This window comes from Hyla sarda, chromosome 6 (genome assembly GCF_029499605.1).
Source record: "Hyla sarda isolate aHylSar1 chromosome 6, aHylSar1.hap1, whole genome shotgun sequence".
Classification (NCBI taxonomy): Eukaryota; Metazoa; Chordata; class Amphibia; order Anura; family Hylidae; genus Hyla; species Hyla sarda.
This window is the reverse complement of record NC_079194.1, coordinates 181,853,006-181,872,400: the sequence shown is the minus strand read 5'-3', so window position 1 is coordinate 181,872,400 and position 19,395 is coordinate 181,853,006. Positions and strand designations below refer to the sequence as shown.

The 19,395-nt window shown below is 44.0% G+C and overlaps 1 protein-coding gene and 1 long non-coding RNA gene across 5 annotated transcripts in view; one reads left to right on the top strand and one right to left on the bottom strand.

Moving 5' to 3' along the window:
- Positions 1-146: 146 nt before the first annotated feature.
- Positions 147-19,395, bottom strand: part of LOC130276509 (putative nuclease HARBI1) — a 117,354-nt gene continuing 98,105 nt past the window's right edge. For all 4 annotated transcript variants that reach the window (XM_056525983.1, XM_056525984.1, XM_056525981.1 and 1 more), the window contains 2 exons: positions 2,562-3,286; positions 147-575 (listed from right to left, as the gene is read on the bottom strand). In XM_056525983.1, coding sequence (XP_056381958.1) covers positions 202-575; positions 2,562-3,270 — 1,083 coding nt within the window. In that variant the 5' untranslated portion in view covers positions 3,271-3,286 and the 3' untranslated portion in view covers positions 147-201. The remainder of the gene's footprint in view (positions 576-2,561; positions 3,287-19,395) is intronic.
- LOC130276511 (uncharacterized) lies at positions 3,676-7,087 on the top strand. Its single transcript, XR_008845150.1, has 3 exons — positions 3,676-5,137; positions 5,353-5,441; positions 6,953-7,087. It is a non-coding gene; the product is annotated as an uncharacterized LOC130276511 (long non-coding RNA).

Genomic DNA, 19,395 nt, shown 5'->3' with positions numbered 1-19,395 from the left:
AAAAAAACAGACAATAAAAATATTTGCATCCACAAACATTACAACTGTAATCAAGCCGTATCAAAAGTGCGTAATTAAGTCAAACCAGATTTCAATAGATCATTTTTAAGTTTATCCTCTGTTTACTCAACATGTCTACTTAACTATTTAACAAACACGGTTCGTTGGAGTCCCAATAGCACAAATTTAGAAAGTTTGGGCTTAACGGGAAAAGTAATTGAACGCAATTTCATTTCTTTTGTCATTACCAGCCTGTGAACTTTCATGCCCCATTACTGGTGGGCAGTCTATGCTAGCACGGAGGTCGGAAGCAATTTCTATGGGAATTTGATGGAGGAGGGCAATATTGTGAAGAACTGCACAGGACAACACTATTTTCCCAACCAAAACAGGGTTGTACAGCAGTGCCCCCCCTGTAACATCAAGGCATCTAAAGCGGGATTTAATCTGTCCAAAAACATGTTCTACCATGCTTCGTGTTCTCTTGTGTGCAGTATTGAAGCGCTGCTGGGCATCTGTCCGTGGTGCAAGGTATGGTGTAAGCAACCAAGGGGATAACCGATAACCGTTGTCACCTGTAAAGAATTAAACAAATTAAGGATGGCATCATCACAACATCAAAAAAGGTGACTTGGCTTTTACTTGAATTCTGTAATCAGCATGACCCTCAAGGAACCTTGAAGCCTGCCTTGTAGTGGTTGGGATGCTGTTTTAAAAGATTCTGACTGCAGGATAAACTTTGTAGCATTTCCCAAAATTGCTTCCCGTAAAGTTTGAGGGCAAACGGTGGTTTTATGCTCAAAGTCAGCTGCGGACAACTAGGGGTGAGTTCACATATAACAGTCGTTTTGCACAGTTTCCCTCCCGCGTGCAACGAAGGGAAACTGATGCTCGAACTGCTGCCATTCATTTGAATGGGACAGTTCCCAATCATCCAGCGTCTCAATTTTAATGCAGGATGGTTGATCATACCGGAGGGCACCGGACAGGGGAACGCAGCTTGCTGCGTTCCCTTGTCCGTTGCCCAGAACCAATGGACGCCGCAAGTGTGGCATCAGTTGCGTCGAGATTTAGGCTGAGTTCCCGTCTGCCCAATGGAGGACATATGTGAACCCAGCCTTAGGCTGGGTTCCCATATGTCCGCCATCCGACATAGGTGAACTTAACCGAAATCTCAACGCAACTGATGCCACAACTGATGACAACTTGTAATAAGTTGTATGGCATGCGGCGTCCATTGTTTCAGGGCAATGGACAGGGGAACGCAGCAAGCTGCATTCACCTGCACGGTGCCCTCCGGCGTTTCAAACCATCCGGCGTCTAATTTGAGAGGCTGGATGATTGTGAACTGTCCCTTTCAAATAAATGGGATCAGTTCGAGCATCAGTTTCCCTCCGGTGCACGCCGCAGGGAAACTGCGCCGGTCAACTGATATATCTGAACCCTGCCTTACGGAGCACAATGCAAAGAATTTCCCCAAAAGTTATTGAAAATAATTTTCTGAATTAAATGCGCAAGATATCTGGAGGCAAAAAGCGTTTCCCAACGCACCAACAGTCCTTCAAGAGTGTGTACCTTGTTTAGGGCCGGTGAGGATGATGACAGATTCCCTTAGAAAAGCATGTAACCATGTTTAATTTGAATCAGTGACTGGGACATATATCTTTTCTCTGGGCTCGAAGCTAGAACGCTGTATGGTAGCCCATGCTGGTGGGCCACGATCAGGGTGAAAGCTGCTTGCTGTGTTCCCCTGTCCATTGTCCCCAACCAATAGTTTCCTCATGCCATTGTACTGATTCAAACTTGGCCGCAGTTGTGGTCTCATTAATGAAGAGATTCGTCCAGCATTCACCTATGTCCGGAGCCCAACATCAGGAAACACTACCTGTCTTATCCGAGCACATTTAATCTTCAACTAAGGTTTGTTTCATTTTTGATAGCATGATTTTTTAGTGGACTCATGTTTCCATTTTCAGCAAGATGAACATTGTTAAGACATTAAAGTGTTCAATGGGCTTGAAGGTTGATGTTGTAACGAATTTGAGAATTTTGTAACGCATTTAGTTAGGGGTTATCCTTTTTAGGACGGGTTGCGCACTTTGAAAGCCCTTACCTAAAGTTTACATGCCATCAACACATTTGGAATGTAATTCTTACGTCCAAAAACACAAATTAAACAGAAAATATTATAGAACAAGCATCATCTAACTAGCAATACTGTAAGTCCCCCCCCCCCCCCCCCCCCAAAAAAAAAGTCAGTAACAAGGGGATCAATGGAAGAGAACATTTTAATCCTGTGGCTAGGATAAATGGTCAAGTTGCCTCTAGCAATCAAGCAGAATACAACTTGCACACTTTAAAAGTCCTTAATGAAAGAGAAGGCCACGTTAGATTAGTAGCTTAAGGCAACTAATCAACATAGCCTCTTCAAATGTTAGCTTAAATCTCCTCCATTGATCCCCCTTGGGAGTAGACAATTCTTGTCTGTCTTTTTCAAATTTGAAATCTAAACAATCTTCAAGGATTGACAAATGATTTCAAAGGCTAACAACAACACTTACCTAATAAAATGTCATCTTGAAAGTAATCACTTTGGAAGAGTTGGCCAATCCCACTACTACTCAGCACAAAAGCATCATGAGTGCCTCCTGGAAAACGGGCAACTACATCCAAAATTTCACCACTGGGTCCACAGATCATTTGGACATTAAGGGAATGTAACATTTTTCTGTTCCGATAGCTTTGCTCCTCTGCATTGGTTGGAATTAGTGCAATGTGAGTGCAATCAATTAAACCAATAGTTAATGGCATGCCATATTTCTCATAAAAAATCTGCTTCATTACATCACGCTCTGAATCATTGTATGGAAATTTGATGTATTTCTTACTAAGAGCAACTTTGGCATCCACCACCTGCCTCAGGCACCTACTAAAAGTGGGTTGCGTGAAACCCATTTTCGACGCAATGGAATACTGGAATGATCCGCTTGCAAAAAAATGGAGTACTGCAAGGAGTTTGGAGATACCAGAGATGGCATGACTTCTGTGACTTTTGCGGCCTATGTGTTGTTTTAGCTCCTCATAAAGCTGATTAATTGCTGCCTTGGTCAGGCGAAAGTGTTTCACTACTTCCTCGTCTGTGAAAGAGCTCATGTCTAGCCTTGGTTTAAACAAGCGATCCTTTCTCGTTTGGCGTGGCCTTGGTGGCGGAAGATGCATGGTGGCATTGTTCTGTCCTCTCATTATTACTATGGTAACTGGCAAAGCCATTCCAAGAGTTATTGACCTATTGGGGAAAATTGAACGAAGGTAGTAGTTAGAAATTCAGACTAACTTTTTTAAATGAGAACCTTAATGATTGCTTTATATTTGTATCAATGACCCAAAAAACAGTTAATGGATGGGGAGGATTCGAACCATCCCACCCATCATAAATAAACTTCTCTGAATTAGGATGATCAACTTGACCTATTACTTGACAAGTCCCAGAGTAACTTGGGGAAAAATAAATATCTGTTCTGGAATCCCAAGGTAAGGCTTCCATGCTAGAATTGTCCATTCCATGACTGTTTAATTGCCAAGCCAATTTGAGCAGGCAGAGACTTATGCTATGTTCACACTGTTGCATGGCGTTTGGCCTTCACGCAATCTGTACCCATCTTGGGATCGAGGGTGTGTGGTCTACCGGCGTCCAACAACCCCTGTCTGATTTTACCCAATGTAATGCCTGTTGTGCTGCTGCCTTGTATGAATTTCGTCCACTGGATGGCAGAATTTGGCTCAAAAGGAGTTTGCGGACCGTTTCATCCAACATGTGCCCAATCACGCTTTGGCCTATGGTGGGGCATCTACTTTTTCTTATTAAACTCCCGTAACTAATTTTGTTGACGTATGATAGTCTCCCTTTTGTTGGTATTGTTTCTAACCCAAAATTGGCTTGCGTTGTTCAAGGCGGACACAGGTACTGACTCATGGAATCATCCCTTTAAATGGTATCTTACATTAAATCCAATTTTACCATGGGCATAGTATAATGTTAAAAGTAAACTGTGCCTTCGTGGTTTTTAAATCATTTGGGGAACTATTTCAAATAATTTGCATGTGGTGCTTATTAACCTCAGTGCATACCCAGAGTTTGGTCCAGGGTGAACCCCAGGAAATGCAGTCTGTAGTGCTGGTAGGGGGTTTGACCAGCATCTTGTTTTTCAAGAACCTCATGCATTTAACTGGTGTACCCGTAAGCTTTGTGATGGGCCCCCTTCCCTCTTCCCACCTCTTGTCAATTGCCTGAATTAACTTTTCTGGTGTCCTGAGAACCAATATGTGTATGCAATGTGTTAATACGTGGAGAAGTTCTCTTATGGTTCCTTTTTTTTGGAACTTACTTTTTTATTTGTGGTTTTTATTTGTGTCAACGTTTTTGCTGACCCAACTGACAGCATGCGCCTCAAATTGTTTTCCTTTTTGTGCCCCATGGTCCACGTTTTTGGCTTGTGGTATGGTGTACTGTACGTTATTTTGTCTATAATGTTAGTTTTGTGGTTGGCGGTCACATTGGAATTGCACATGGTTTTGGAGCGTTCTGCAAATTTGGAACAAACTTGTATTAAGGCTGGTGTACTTGGTTGAGGTTGCCCTATCCAGGATGCTTTGGTTTTTCCCATGCAAAGTTACAGATAGTTTTTTGAGGTAAGATTTAGGGGAAGCTGTACATCAAACTTTATGCAATTAATCTTTTAGGTTTTTTAGTGGTTTACCATTAAGGTCTCATTGATTTATGTTTTTAATCTACACCCCAACAACCTACAACGGATTTTGAACTTACTTTTGTCAAAATGTAAACACCTTTTCGCTCTCTAAGGATAGTCCACTGTCTGCTCAGTGGTTTCCTGTCATGTGTGTGCGTGCGCCTTTTTTTTTCCCGCAATGCGCAGCGAATGTCGCACGCTGCAAAAAGACGCACGAAACCCAACCAACCACAACACACAATGCTAGACAGCCAATCACAACTAAACATCTACCCAGTGCACAGAACAGTCTGGAAGCCAGCCTGCGCGCCACCACAAGCAAGAGGAGACACTGCGGAATACCCTTAGCCATTGAATTGCTTGAAAGAAAACAGAAGCCGACACAAAGTGTGAGTATTGCAAACATTAGCCATGGGGGGAAAATGTGGGGCTTTAGGGAAAGAGGTAAGATAAAAAAGCAGACCAGACTGCCCCCTAAAAAATAGCACAGGGAACTTAATGTTAATGTGTAATGATACCAGAGCAGGCCTAACCCCTAAAGAATGGTTATCAAACTTGCAAACTGCACACTCCACACAATTCAAACTTTTTTTTTTCTTCCTAGAGAGCTGTGGAAGTCCCGACTTCATTGCTTACCGGAAGCCCATCTTTTGAAGACTGCAAGCAAAATGTCAGATTCCAATACCGAGGCTGGTAAGCATTCCTGTAGGCTAACAGAACATGGGTATGTATGGCCACCATTATAGGACATGTCTCCTAAAATCCATCTTATCCACTATCAGTAGTATAGGGGATAAATTGCAGATTGCTGGGGGCCCGAGTGCTGTGTCCCCCAGGACTCTGGTGGCTGGAGCGGAGGCTCTAGAGAGCGGCGCATCACTACCCCCACCCGGAGTGGAGGCCACACAGCTCTCCCATAGAGATAAATGTAGGGGACGTGGCGGCCCTGCTATGGGCGGGGGTTGGGACGCGTCGCTCTGTCTGAAAGACCATGCTCTTTACATGTGTTTCCGGGTGCCCACAGCGCTAGGGCCCCACAAGAGATCTACAACTTATCCCCTATTCAAATGATAGTGGTCAAGTTAGATTTCAGGAGACCTATAAAGGGGTACTCCACTGTTCCCAAAGCCTATTTAGTTTCGCCACACCCCCTCTTTTTTTTTTTTGGTTTATCAAAAAAATATTTAATACGGTAACTCCACCTCCATGCGATTATATTGGAGTCAGCGTACGCCACCTTAGTTCTACTATCATTGATGTGGTGTGGTCGTGACATCACAACCACACATCCTGCTTTTGCAAGTAAATGTTCCCAAAGCAGGGAAGTGGAGTATTTGTGGGGGGACATGTAAGCGGCCTTGGCAGGGGGTTGAGGGACCTGTGTGTAGCTACCGCTGCGAGGTGAGGGAACTTGAGGCAGCGGGGGCGCCATGAGGAGAGACCGGAACGCACCTTTAAAGGTGGGGAGCACACATACCCATGCGGCAGAGGGGGCCAGCTGAGTGGTGAGCAGTGGCAGCATTGGAGGCACCTATTTATGTGTATATGCACGCTGCCTCAACATCTCGCAACATTTGCAGAATTCAAATGCCTCTTCAAACAACACTGATGCACGGAGTGCTCAGGTATGTAACAGCGGATGAAAACTAATTCAGAAGGCCACGTGGATAAACTCATATGTCAATGATGTGGGTTACCATTAAAGAATCCATCATTCATAATGGTAATTCAAGGCAGTACCCTGGATCACAGGCTTCAAACATTCCATCACCTAAGGGAAAACGCTTGAAAAGGAAAGAGAACATCCTCCTGTGCTCCAGCTGCTCTGGAGGCCGCGTATCGAGTGCTGTGTCCCCAACCAGCCTCATTTGGTCCGAGGCGATTTTTGGAGGGCTAACTTAGCTTGGCAGATCGGCTTACAGTGCACTGCAATAGGGTTCAAGAGTGCTGGCCACTGCGATCAAGGTGGGGCATTTTCAGGGCCATGACCCAGCTACACTCTCATTGTCGGCACAGCGTGAAATAACGCGGGTTACCTGTGTAACGATGTCTTCTATCATGCTTCCGTATCCAACAATGTACCAATGCGTCTGGCGTATTTACAGTGTTTCAAAAAAGGAGTGGCACTTAAAAGTAACTATGTTTCAGTGTCCTTGCAAAGTTATTTACATTGTTTGTCCCAACCTATATTTTTTGGTTTGCAGAAAGTTCCACTGAAACCCCAGCTCAGACTACCCGTAAACGATCTCCCCCATTTTCACGGGCAGAATTAATTTTCTTAGTGGCATACATGGAAGAAAGGGAATATGGCTTTGGCGAAAGAGGCTCAATCAACAGCAATAAAGCCAGCATTTTACTTAGTCTGTGAAATGGAGAAAAAGTTTGGAGTCACACATTCGGAGCATCAAATACAGAAACGCTACTCGGATTTAAAAGTTAGAGAGAGGGACACCTACGAAAGCATCAAGCGCAAGATAGCTAGAGGTAAGTAAAAAAAATACATATATTGAGAAAATTCCTATGTTAAGTCCAAATGATTGGGCTGTGTTCCCCCTCTGTTTTTGAAATCGTGACCCCAGAAAAGGTTTTTAGCGGTGGGGTGAAGTGAGGAGGAGCGCCACACAAATGCATCCGTCTGCTGAAACCGTATGTAAGGCTTGTCTATGTGCACAACGTGAAAGTAACACAGGTCTAAAATGTCAGCGTTGCTGCCTTAATGTGGCTTCACCAACGGATGCAAAAAAGTGGTCACCCACGTTTTTGCCTTCAGAAGGGAAACCACATACGGTGGAAAAGGCTGACAACCAGAGGACGCGTTTCCCTATGGGCGGCACTTTGAAATTCATTACCTAAGGTCTCTGGATACGGAGGCCTTCATCTGCTGCAACCTCCCCCCCCCCCCCCCCAACAACCGTATCCGGGAACTTTTTTGCAAAAAACGTAGTGTTAACGCAACCTTACCAAGCTTTTCCCAAAAAATTCTCACCCACACAGATAAAGCCAAAGCACCCATCCAACCTACCAGACTGGAAAGGCTCGAACCTGCAGTGCAAGACCCTACCCCGGTGACCAATGATGCCCAGGTAAATACTTACACACTGTCAAGTTAATTGTCATTAACTCTGTCAAAACTTGCATTTAAAAAATGACCTCAATTCCCGAAGCCAACAACTAATAAAGGCAAGTCAAAACACATTTTTAAATGTAAGAAAGGTTCAAGACTGACTTTTCTTTAGGCCGTTGGACAATTTGAGGGTATACCAAAATGCCATGGGCTTTGACCATAAACTTCCACTCTCAAAGTTCCATGGTAAATTTAGCCAATGCATGCTGCACTCTGATGGTTTATAATGCTGAAGGGGTGCAAGCAACCAGTCAAATTTTCTGAATTCAGGAGTAAGCATGTGCATTCCCTTATTCTCTTATGAGTGCTTAATGTCATGCAAGCATAGTAGTGACCCGGTGATGGTGTCAAGTTGTTTCAAATTGGGTGTAAGCCCTACATTACCCAAATAAATTGCAACATAACAAGATCATTGTGTAAGCATTCCCTTTCAGAATAATTATCATAGAGAACGTGATTTTTAAAATCCAAAGGGAAACTAAGGGTATTTTTATCCATTGTTTTTTAGGGTGCATCCCAAAGTGGCGAAGAATTGATCACCCTTACTTTGGAACCCATTCCAGACTACCCCATGAGTTCCTCCAATCAAGGGCCAAATATCCCTCAAAGCTTCGAGGCCCATCTTGCTGAGATGGAAGGCAGAATTCAAAGCAACCTTGACATGCTACAGTCTAAGCTGGAATCTATGGGTGAAAGCATTGATAAACGTCTCTGCCATTTAGAGAAATCAGTGGAAACCCTAATTCAGAAATCAATCCTGATGGATTAATATTTTGTAGCCCCTAACTCCTATTTTTTAGTTTAATAGGCAAAATTATGGTAGGTTCTCAATACATTTTGTAAATACTGTTCCCGTATACGGTTTGTATGGGGGGGGGGGGAGGGAGGGGGTAATCGCAGCGCCCGCACACAACCGTAGGCGTATGTACCGTGTTCAATCCTTTTTATTGTGCCGACCAGATTTAAACACAGTCTCCGTTCGGCTCCGTTTTCACCCGTATGTGTTTTTCCAACCGCAGGCATAAACGTGGTCAACCACGTTTGGCGCTACGGGCGGTTAACTGCAGACGGGCGAAAAAGCAGCCTACCGGCGGCCATGTTTCTCTACGGTCGACATATCCAAAAGAATAGAATACGGTGCCCGCATACGTTTGCAAGCGGGCGCAGCAATCCCGAACCCCCCCCCCCCCCCCCACTACAAACATTATACGTGAAAGGGATTTCAAAAACGTAGTGTGAACCTAGCCTTAGGGTTTGGTCAGTAAGGGGTTTCTCCTGCGCTACAGTTATTTTACCCCTGCGAGCTCTTCTCCAAACCACCAGGGGGTTATTCTCTGCGAGATGGGTAACACCCCCTCAAAGAGGCTAGGATTTAGTTGGGGTGTTTTGGACTACAGGCATACCCAACCTGACTTTTGCCCTAAAAGTTTGTAGTCCAGGGGAAGTAGCGTCCACACTTTTGCTAGGGACACAGTTTTCTTAGCAGATGAGAAACCAGTGGAAGAGACCGGTTTACATTTTGAGTTTGTCTGTTTATTTAAATGTGTAATGATAGGCCAAGACTTTTTCCTAAGGATCAACTTGCTGTGTCAAGTTAAACAGATTTTGAAATTACTTGACTTCAAACTCAGAATCCTTCCCATAGTTATTAGCTTTAAAAGTTGTGGTTTTCTGTCTAACAGCTCAATGATGTTGTCACGTCCCGAGAGATGTGCAGTTCCTATCGGGATATTCTCCCATCATGCACAGCTCCCAGGACGTGACATCATCATTGAGTGGTTTGACTGTAAACATTGGATTTTAATAACTATGATAAGGTTTCAAATTTTAAAATCCAAGTAATTTACACATGGGTATAACTTGCCAGAGCCAGTCGATGTATTTGTAAAATTTTTGGCCCTGCCCGACCCCTTTTTAAGTGCAAAGATGCTAGGGTCTACACAAACACTACCGTTACTGAACAAATGATAGTTTAGGATAGGGTAAGTGAAGGAGGGTGCACACCATCCCCATGCCAGACAGTGGTAAAAATCTAGCATTCAGATGCCACTTGAGAGCATTCTGTTTGCTGTTTTTTTGGGGGCAGGGTTATTTTTCCATTTTATAATCCTCTTGTCTCTTTCGTGAAAGCATTGAAATATGTAGTATTTCGACAGTCAACATGAAAGGAAGCCGCATGCCAATGTAAACTGCTGCCTCCTTAATCTCCTGTGGCTTGGGCATTGCTGAAATGATTCGGTTCCAAATGTATAATGTTGTTGAATTGTTTCTGTCCGAAAATACAATCTTCCGCCCAACTTGGCCCAAAACTAAAAGCCAAATAAGTTGTAAGTTCCATGTTCAGGACGAGTTATTTAAACAGCCACCATGTTTTAAGTTGTAAAGTTCTTTTTGGAAAGCCGATGGCAAAGAGGGAATTGAGCCAAAGCAATCAAAAGATGTTCAGCAAATGTGTGCCTGTTATGCTTGTTCAACAATGGTACAATTATTTCTGAAGTATACTATACCTTTTGCTAGCATTTGTTTGGTCCAAATTTTTGTGTGGAATAAACAAGTAAAGATTGTGTTTGATTTGCTATTCTTTCACAGACACATGATAGTGGATCAGTTTGATTTGCACGCTGTACCCGATCTGGGGAAAACCCCACATTTTCAATTGAGAAGCCCTTTCCCTTTTGCAGCAAGGAGCACACTTGGGCTCCGTCACCAAGGATTCCCTACAATTGCCTGTATACCTTGACGTCAAAGTCCAGCACCCTCAAGAAGACATGCACACACCCTGTAAAGTAAATGTATGTGAAGAGGCGTGATGGCAACCATGTCCCCTCCAATGTCCTTTTTAGGGTGGATGGGCGTGATGTTCAGAGGGGATGGGCAAAGGTGTCACGGCCAGCTTGCACTGGTTGGTGAGCCCCTGCGACGGAGGCCAAGTGTCAACTATGTTGCAGATGAGAAGGGGTTTACAGGGGAGATTGCTGTGGTTTTCATCAGTTGTTTACTCCCAATCATATATCCGAGCCCATTTCCTTAATATAGGGAACTTTCCCATTTAAGGGCTGAGAATTACTGTTCAATTCCAATGGGGCTAAAGTACCTAAACACTCTGATAGAGATCATTAACATATATGTTTGAAGTTGGCCAATCCGTGCCAAGCTAAATGAACACTGACTGAGCCGGCAGGGATAGTGTCAAAATTTTACCGCCCAAAACAACTAAGTCACAATTCCACACATGATGTTAACGTAATTTTAAAGCAGCCCCAATTCGATATAGAAAATTGACCTGTTTGTAACATTTCAAAATCCTACAACCATTGTCAACTCGTGTGTAATGACCCCAGGGGCCTTTAATGTAAATCTGTCAGCAGCATCACCCGCATTAAACTTGTAACGCAGGCTTGTAGTGTGGATGATGCTGATTAAAACGCTTCTAACATTTTGTAAAACGTTGTAGCAATTCCGAAGCAATCTGGATCTTTTTAACAACTAACAACACAGGCTTGGAGGCTCTGTTGGACACAGTGACGTCACTATAGCCAGCCAGATAATGAATATTTATGCCACTCCAGTCATGTCTGCCTGTTATGTCAGCAGGATGGAGAAAGCAGCTTCCAGGAGGACCACGCACGGAGCAGCCGCCCGGCTAGAATGACGTCACTGTGTCCCACGAAGCCCCCAGGCTGTGTTTTCCATACACGGAAAAATCAAGATTTCGCAAGAAATGATGCACCATTTTCCCCTCTGTAAGTAGCGTTTTAATCAACATCACCCGCACTACCAGCCAGTGTAACATGTTTTTGGGGAGGTGATACTAATGACAGATTTCCTTTAGTACGGGTCAGGATATGTTTGCATTGTGTATGTAAACCTTTTCCACCCTTCTAGTTTGTAACAGTGATTGACATTGCTTATATGAGTATCTAAAAGGTGCTGAGTGTTAGATTGGCCAATCTTTGGCGCTACTTTCCTCATTAATTCAACATTGTGCCAGTTGTTTTTTACATTTGTGGCAAGATTCTCCACAACATACTGCTTTGTAAAAGGGGTTTTAATTTTACAGTTTCAGAAAGCTACACTTTCACGCCCTTGTAAACAAAATCTGGCATCGGGCTTACGTGGCCCATTCCGCCACCATGGGACGTCATGGCCGTCCCTGTGAAGTCGCGGCCCACTGCCTCACTGAAAGCATATGGAAAGGGGGTGTAATAGCTGTTACACCCGTTATAGACTTTCAGTGGGAGGCGCCGGGTGCGACGTCACAGGTGCAGGCATACTGTCATTGTTTGGATCCCAGCATTTGGAATTGTTTGTAAGGGCCCCTGGGCCCCTACAACCCCTTTAAAGTCAATGTCAAGAATGGACAGGGTTTAAGACAATGTTAATTTTGGTTTGTACATTGACAAATCCCTAGCCATTTTTGCAAATCAAAAAAAATTAACAACAAGAAAACTTGATGGCATTTTAAGCCTTGGTTTAATATGGCCAGAAAAGGAAAACGTTTCCCCACGCAGGTTTGTAAAGTTCACCCTGACCTTTGTTGACAGGCTATCTGTATGTCAGACAGAGCATTTTAGTGTAATAAACCAGATAAAGGCAACATTGGGCATGGGAGGGCAAAGTACTTTATTTAAAACCTTTTAAAGACATAAATTCATTGTTAAAATAAGCTACAACATATGTTAAATTCCAAATAAACATCAAACAAGCCAAAAGAGTAGCTAGCGGTTGTCAAAAAATTGGGCCACCAAATCCCAATCAACATGCACCTCATACTATATATAACACATTTCTTGCTAATTTGCCAAATGTGCAACATGTCTGTCTAAGCAATGACCTTTTGAAAATGTGACGTCTCGTCACATTTTGGAAAATGCTAAAATTAACTTTATTGTGTTAGAGAGAAAACATTGATTAATAAATCCTTATGGCTTATAAAGTTAATGAAAAACACTTATAAACATTGCAAACCCTGGCCTTTCAATTTTTGACTACTTCTGCCTGGTTTGTAAGCCAGGATATGGCTGGGGTAAATATAGTCAGGTTTTCTGCTGCATGCGACTTTTTTGCGACTTTCGCTGTTCATAAATTTCTGACCACTGCAAATCAAAAACGTTTTTAAACTAAAAAAAAAGCGGGAGAAAAAATTTGCTTTTCTCACTCTCGGGTGGAAATGTTGCACGGAAAATCGCGTAGGCGCAACTGCGACAATTGTGCGACAAATTTAGAAGAAAAAAAAATTACTAAAGCCGTTGATAAATGCCCCCCTTTATCTGTAGTGGTGATGATGGGGGTTGTTGTCAGTCACCTGATGTAACTGTAATCAATTATATGGTCTGTAGTGGTAATGATGGGGGTTGTTGTCAGTCTGTCCGTATAGGACGTCCTCCTAAACTTAGGTGAAAGACTGACATCATTATTGCTGTTAAAGAGGGATTCCCATTCTGCATGTGCAGGTCTAATTAGGGTGTGACTGAGGGAATGGTTAGGAGTGTGGCTTGTCCCTCTTTGCTCCTAGCAAAAGTTAGAAGGTATGCAGACACTATGGGGGACATATTCAAAAACTACTGTAATTTCTGATACAGCAATATTAATCACATTGTTTTTCTCTTCACATTTTCAAATGTCCCTTTTGTTACTTTAAATATGAGAGCTCATTCTCGACAAACAAGCTAATCTCACATAATATTATAGTATTCTTTACTGTAAGAGCAGTGAGACTATGGAACTCTCTCCCAGAGGAAGTGGTCATGGTGAACTCAATAAAAGAGTTCAGAAGAGACCTGGATGAATTTTGGCCAGTAATAACATTATAGGTTATGAATACTAGATCTAGTGGGATAAAACATTGATCCAGGGATTCATTCTGATGCCAAATTTGCAGTGGGGAAGGAATTCCCTTGGTATGGGGCAATTGTCATCAGCCTTGTAAGAGTTTTATTTTTGACCTCTGGATTAACAGTAGGGACACAATAGGGTTATAGGTTGGACTTAAGGCTAGGTTTCCGCTTGTTTTTTTTTTTTTTACAAAAACGCCCATTCTGCCGCATGGCTTTTTTTTGTGAAAAAACGCTGCGGCCAGATGTTAGCTGCAAGTCAATAGGGAACTGCAAAATGCCAAAGCCACTTGGCATTTTTCAGTTTGGCGTTTTTTTTAATCCTTTTGGCGTTTTTGGGCTCCTTGGCAGTTTTTAAAAAACATCCTCTTGTCGAGACTTTGGCTTTTTTTCGGAAAAATCTTGGCTATGGGAGTGCAAAAACGCCAAGAAAAACGCCATGTGGGTTTTAACTTTGGCGTTTTTTCAGGCGGATTTTATTCTCTTTTGGACTTTAGCGATCCAAAAAAGTGAGAGAGATACCATTTTTATTAAGATTTTGTAGGGTACCATTAAAAAATAATAAAAAGGATACAGTAGTGATGGGAAAAAATTGTATTTAACCAAATTTATCTTTTTTATAACAACATTTTTATAAATTTTTAAACAGGGATCAATTTATGTGGGCGGGTAGGGCACTAAAAATGTAGCCGACAATAATAAAAATGTAGTGTGTGTGTGTGTGTGTGTGTTTTTACATTTTTTTTTTTTTTTTTAATTTTTAGGTAGTACTTCTACTCTCAGCATGGAACACACTGTTCCATGATGGGAGTAGTAGTTACCTGTCCTAATTGAAAGATCTACGGGTCCCTTGCGATCCTCCTGTATAATGTATAGATGTGACCGGCCGCTCTTCTATGGTCCCTGCACTGCCATATATATACACCTATTCATATTTCCTGCAGAGAGCTGTGATTGGCCAGATGGTTCCAGCCAATCACAACTCTGTGGGATATATGAATATGTGTTTCCCTAGCGTCCCTCAGCAGCACAATATGGGGTGTCTCCGCCCTTGTGAGCCAATAGGACCTGGGATTTTTAATGAATTAAAATAAAAAAACATAAGAACCTCCCTTAAGGGCTATATAACCGCCCTGCTCACATCAAGGCAGTGAGTTTTTTCTGTCCTGATGTGAGCACGGTCGCTCCAGTGCTCCCCATTTTTCTTATAATGATATATATTTTTCTCCTAACTAGTTTTCTTTCTTTTTTTAGTAGGTGCTGCAGCTTACCAAGTTCGTCGGATGCTTCTGTAGCTGTGCAACGTCTCCGGTGCGAGGCGCCATCTTGCTGTAGCCTGCTGACTTGTTGTAGGCCTACTTCAGGTTTCTAGGGGATGCTGGCTGTGTCGCGGCTCCGGACGGATTTTTTATATAGATACATTATTTTTTTTCTTAGATGTCCTCTATGGAGTCCCGAGGATCTGGAGGGTGTAGCAAGCCCCATGGGAAATCCTTACACAAGCGCAAACATCTTGAGTGCAGTTCCTGTAGAATCCTGCTTCCTGACGGGTATGACTACCCTATCTGAGCTTCCTGCCGTCCCAGACTTCCACCAAATCAGGAACCATCTATGCAGGATATGTTTGTGTGGGTGAAGGACTTTGTTTTTGATTCCATTAAGGAATTGAAGGACTCCCTAGCCGTTGCCCCGTCTGCCTGTAAGAAGCCTAGGAGAGGTGAGAGGTGATACCCTGATCCTTGTTCATTCCGACGAGGAATTCAGAGTTCTGGATGAAACCAGATCATTCTGAGGAAGAAGAACTGCAGGGAAAGGCATATTTTCCTGCAAACAAATTTCCTAGGTTCATTAGGGCAGTGCAATCAAAGGGTGCAGCAGCTGATGAAGGTGAGGTCCTGTCCACATCTAAGGGACCCAGAGTTTTTTCTGTCAGTGAGTCAGTGTCAGAACTCATGAAGAATGAATGGGTTAATCCTGAGAAGGCACCTGTTCTCATTAAAATATTCAAGACTTTATATCCTCTTGAACAATCTAAGTCCAAGGATTGGATAAATCCGCCTAAAGTCGATTTTGCAATAGCTAAAATCTCCAAGACGACGGATCAAGTTTAAAAAATCCAATGGATCGCCGTATGGAGGTCACTCTTAGATGATCTTATACAGCATCATCTAGTCAGTGTGCTGTGGGTAATGCCTCTTGGATTGGCGTCCTGGATTTCTAAAGTACAGGACGATGTAGACTCTGGGGTCAGTAGAAGCGACATTCTCAGGTCCTTCAAATACATCTATTTAGGGATGGATTATTTGCAGGACTCCAACCATCAACAAATGAGGTTGGCAGCCCGTAATATGGCCCTGTCCTCGGCGGCCAGAAGAGCCCTTTGACTGAGACCTTGGCCTGTGGACAGCCACTCCAAGTATATTTTATGTAATTTGGAGTTTAACCCGGGCAAACTATTTGGCCCAGAATTGGACACCATTATGGAGGAGCTGTCGAATAAAAAAGGGAAAAATCTGCCTTTATCGGACAGGTCCTATCGAGGCCGCTACGGTCAGTCAAGAAGAGATCGTTCTCCACAGAGGACCAGACAGCAGAGAGGCTCTGGACGAAGCAGAGGTTCCTCCTCAGCAAGAAGAGGCGCCTTCAGAGCTAGAGGCTCAAAAAAGTAAGAGTTCTGACTTGCACGGCACTCCAGTAGGAGGCCGACTTCAGTTCTTCCTTCCAGCCTGGCAGGCTCTAATAAAAGATTTTTGGGTGTTAAAAATTGTAGAGAATGGTTATTTTATCCCCCTTATGTCTCACCCTCCAGAAAGGTTTCTAAGAGTCACAATCCTAAAGACTCCAAAACAGGAGGTTCTGGAGAAATCAATTTTTGAGCTCATTGCAAGTGCTGCAGTAGAGGCAGTTCCCCTAACAGAGAGAGGCAGAGGAGTTTACACTCCTGTGTTTCTTGTTCCAAAACCAGAAGGGAAGTGGAGGCTCATCATAGACCTCAGATACCTGATTCGGTTCATAACAAAAAAAAAATTTCGCATGGAAACTATGAAGTCGGTCAAGACCATCTTGCACAAGGACAATTATATGGCATCATTAGACCTCAAAGATGCCTATTTCCACATACCGTATATACTCGAGTATAAGCCGAGTTTTTCAGCACGATTTTTCGTGCTGAAAACACCCCCCTTGGCTTATACTCGAGTGAACTCTCCGCCCTCAGTGGTCTTCAACCTGCGGACCTCCAGATGTTTCAAAACTACAACTCCCAGCAAGCCCGGACAGGCATCGGCTGTCGGGGCATGCTGGGAGCTGTAGTTTTGAAACATCTGGAGGTCCGCAGGTTGAAGACCACTGCCCGGGCCTTCGTCATCATCCAGCCCCCCCCCCCCCCCTTTAGTTTTGTACTCACCTCCGCTCGGCGGGACGTTCGGGTGAGCTGGTCCGGGCCATCTGTGCTGCAGGACCGTCCGGTGGGGAGGGATAGTCGTTCCAGCTGTCCATCTTCACCCGGAATAATGACGTTGCCTTGACGATGACGCACAGGGACGTTCATGAGAAACGTCCCTGTGCGTCGTCGTCAAGGCAACATCATTATTCCGGGGCCGGGCGCAAAGCGCGGAGAAGAGGCCCACCCGGTGAAGATGGACAGCCCGGAACGACTATCCCTCCCCACCGGACGGTCCTGCAGCACAGATGGCCCAGACCAGCTCACCCGAACGTCCCGCCGAGCGGAGATGAGTACAAAACTAAAGGGGGGAGGGGGGTCTGGATGATAACGGAGGCCCGGCAGTGGTCTTCAACCGGTGGCCCTCCAGATGTTTCAAAACTACAACTCCCAGCATGCCCGGACAGCCATCGGCTGGGAGTTGTAGTTTTGGAACATCTGGAGGTTGAAGACCACTGTTAAATCAGACATTGACAAGCGGTGATGATGAAGGGGGTGGTGTGGGATGATGAGAGGGTAATGATGATGGGGGGATGATGACAGGGTGATGACGAAGGGGGGATGAATAACTTTTCCTGGGTTTTTGGGGTGAAATTAGGGGCCTCGGCTTATATTCGGGTTGGCTTATACTCGAGTATATACGGTACCTATTTATCCGGATCACAGAAGATTTCTCTGAATAGCAGTCTTCATCAAGGGAGTGCTTCACCATCCACAATTTCGGGTCCTTCCCTTTGGGATCTCAACAGCCCCATTTGTATTCACAAAGGTGGTATCTTCCATGATAGCGGTCCTCAAGGTTCAGAGTATAGAAGTGATACCCTACCTGGACTCAGGAAGAACTTCGTCTCCATACCACCATAACTCTGGAATTACTCCAGAATTTGGGATGGCTGATAAATTTCCAGAAGTCCCATATAACACCCTCCAGGGTGATTACCTTTTTAGGTTTTCAGGTGGACTCTCACAATATGACAATCTACTTGTCACCAGCAAGAAAGGAGAGGATATCCAGGGGATATCAGTTCCTTCGGACACATCGCAAAGTATCTCTGAGGACTCTTATGAGTTTTTAGGACTTCTATCCTCCTCAGCGGAAGCTGTCCCATGGGCACTATGGCACATGAGAACACTCCAGAGATTCTTCAGGCCTGGGACAGAAGAACTTCCTCCCTGGACACTTTTCTCACTATTTCTCCCACAGCTCGCAGATCCCCTACATTGGTGGGCCGTTCCTCAAGACGGAATGTCTCTTATAGAACCTCCGTAGTTACTGTTGACAACAGACGCCTCCGGGTCAGTCTGGGGAGCCCACCTACTGGAAAGAAAGGTAGCTGGCAAATGGAGCCTAGAAGAACTACCTCTCTCATCCAACATCAAGGAGTTGAGGGCAATATACTACGCACTTCTGCACTTTGCCCCCCCTTCTTCAGGGGAAAGCTGTCAAGGTGAGATCAGACAACATGTCGGCCGTTTATTATATAAACAAGTAGGGAGGAACAAGATCTATTCTACTACTTCAAGAAGTAGCAAAGATCTTTCAGTGGGCGGAGGCTCGGATTCTCAGATTATCCGCAGTCCATATAAAAGGGATTCACAACACCCTTGCGGATCATCTAAGCAGAGATTTGACGATACCCGGAGAATGGGCCCTGAGTCAAGAAATTTTTCTTCAACTCATAGACCGCTGGGGTCTTCCAGAAGTTGACCTAATGGCCACACGATTCAACCGCAAACTCGACCGATTCTGTTCCCTGTATCCTGCAGACAAACCGTCTTGGATAGATGCAATGACGATCCCTTGGATTTTCAGACTGGCCTACATCTTCCCACCAACTTCCAAGATACCCAGAGAATTAATGAAGATCAGAAAGTATCAGGCCTCGGTAATAGCCATCATTCCTTTTTGGCCCAAGAGATCCTGGTTCCCAGACTTCCCGTCAAGCAGAATCTAGTGTCCCAGGGCACTTATCTCTGCCACAACCTTCCAACACTCAGTCTGACTGCATGGAGGTTAAGAGTTGCTTATTGAGAACCAGAGGGTTTTCAGACTGTATACTTGACATGCTATCTCACTATCTCACTGTCAGTCGGCGACTTGGAGTTCTCCTTTGACTTTTCTCAAACATTATAGAGTAGACTCTTTTTTTTTGTCTAGCCAAGACCATTTTGAATTCTGCAAGGCAGGAGAGCCCTCCCTAGGGGTTATTCTTGCTAAATCCCCATATTGTGCTGCTGAGGGACACT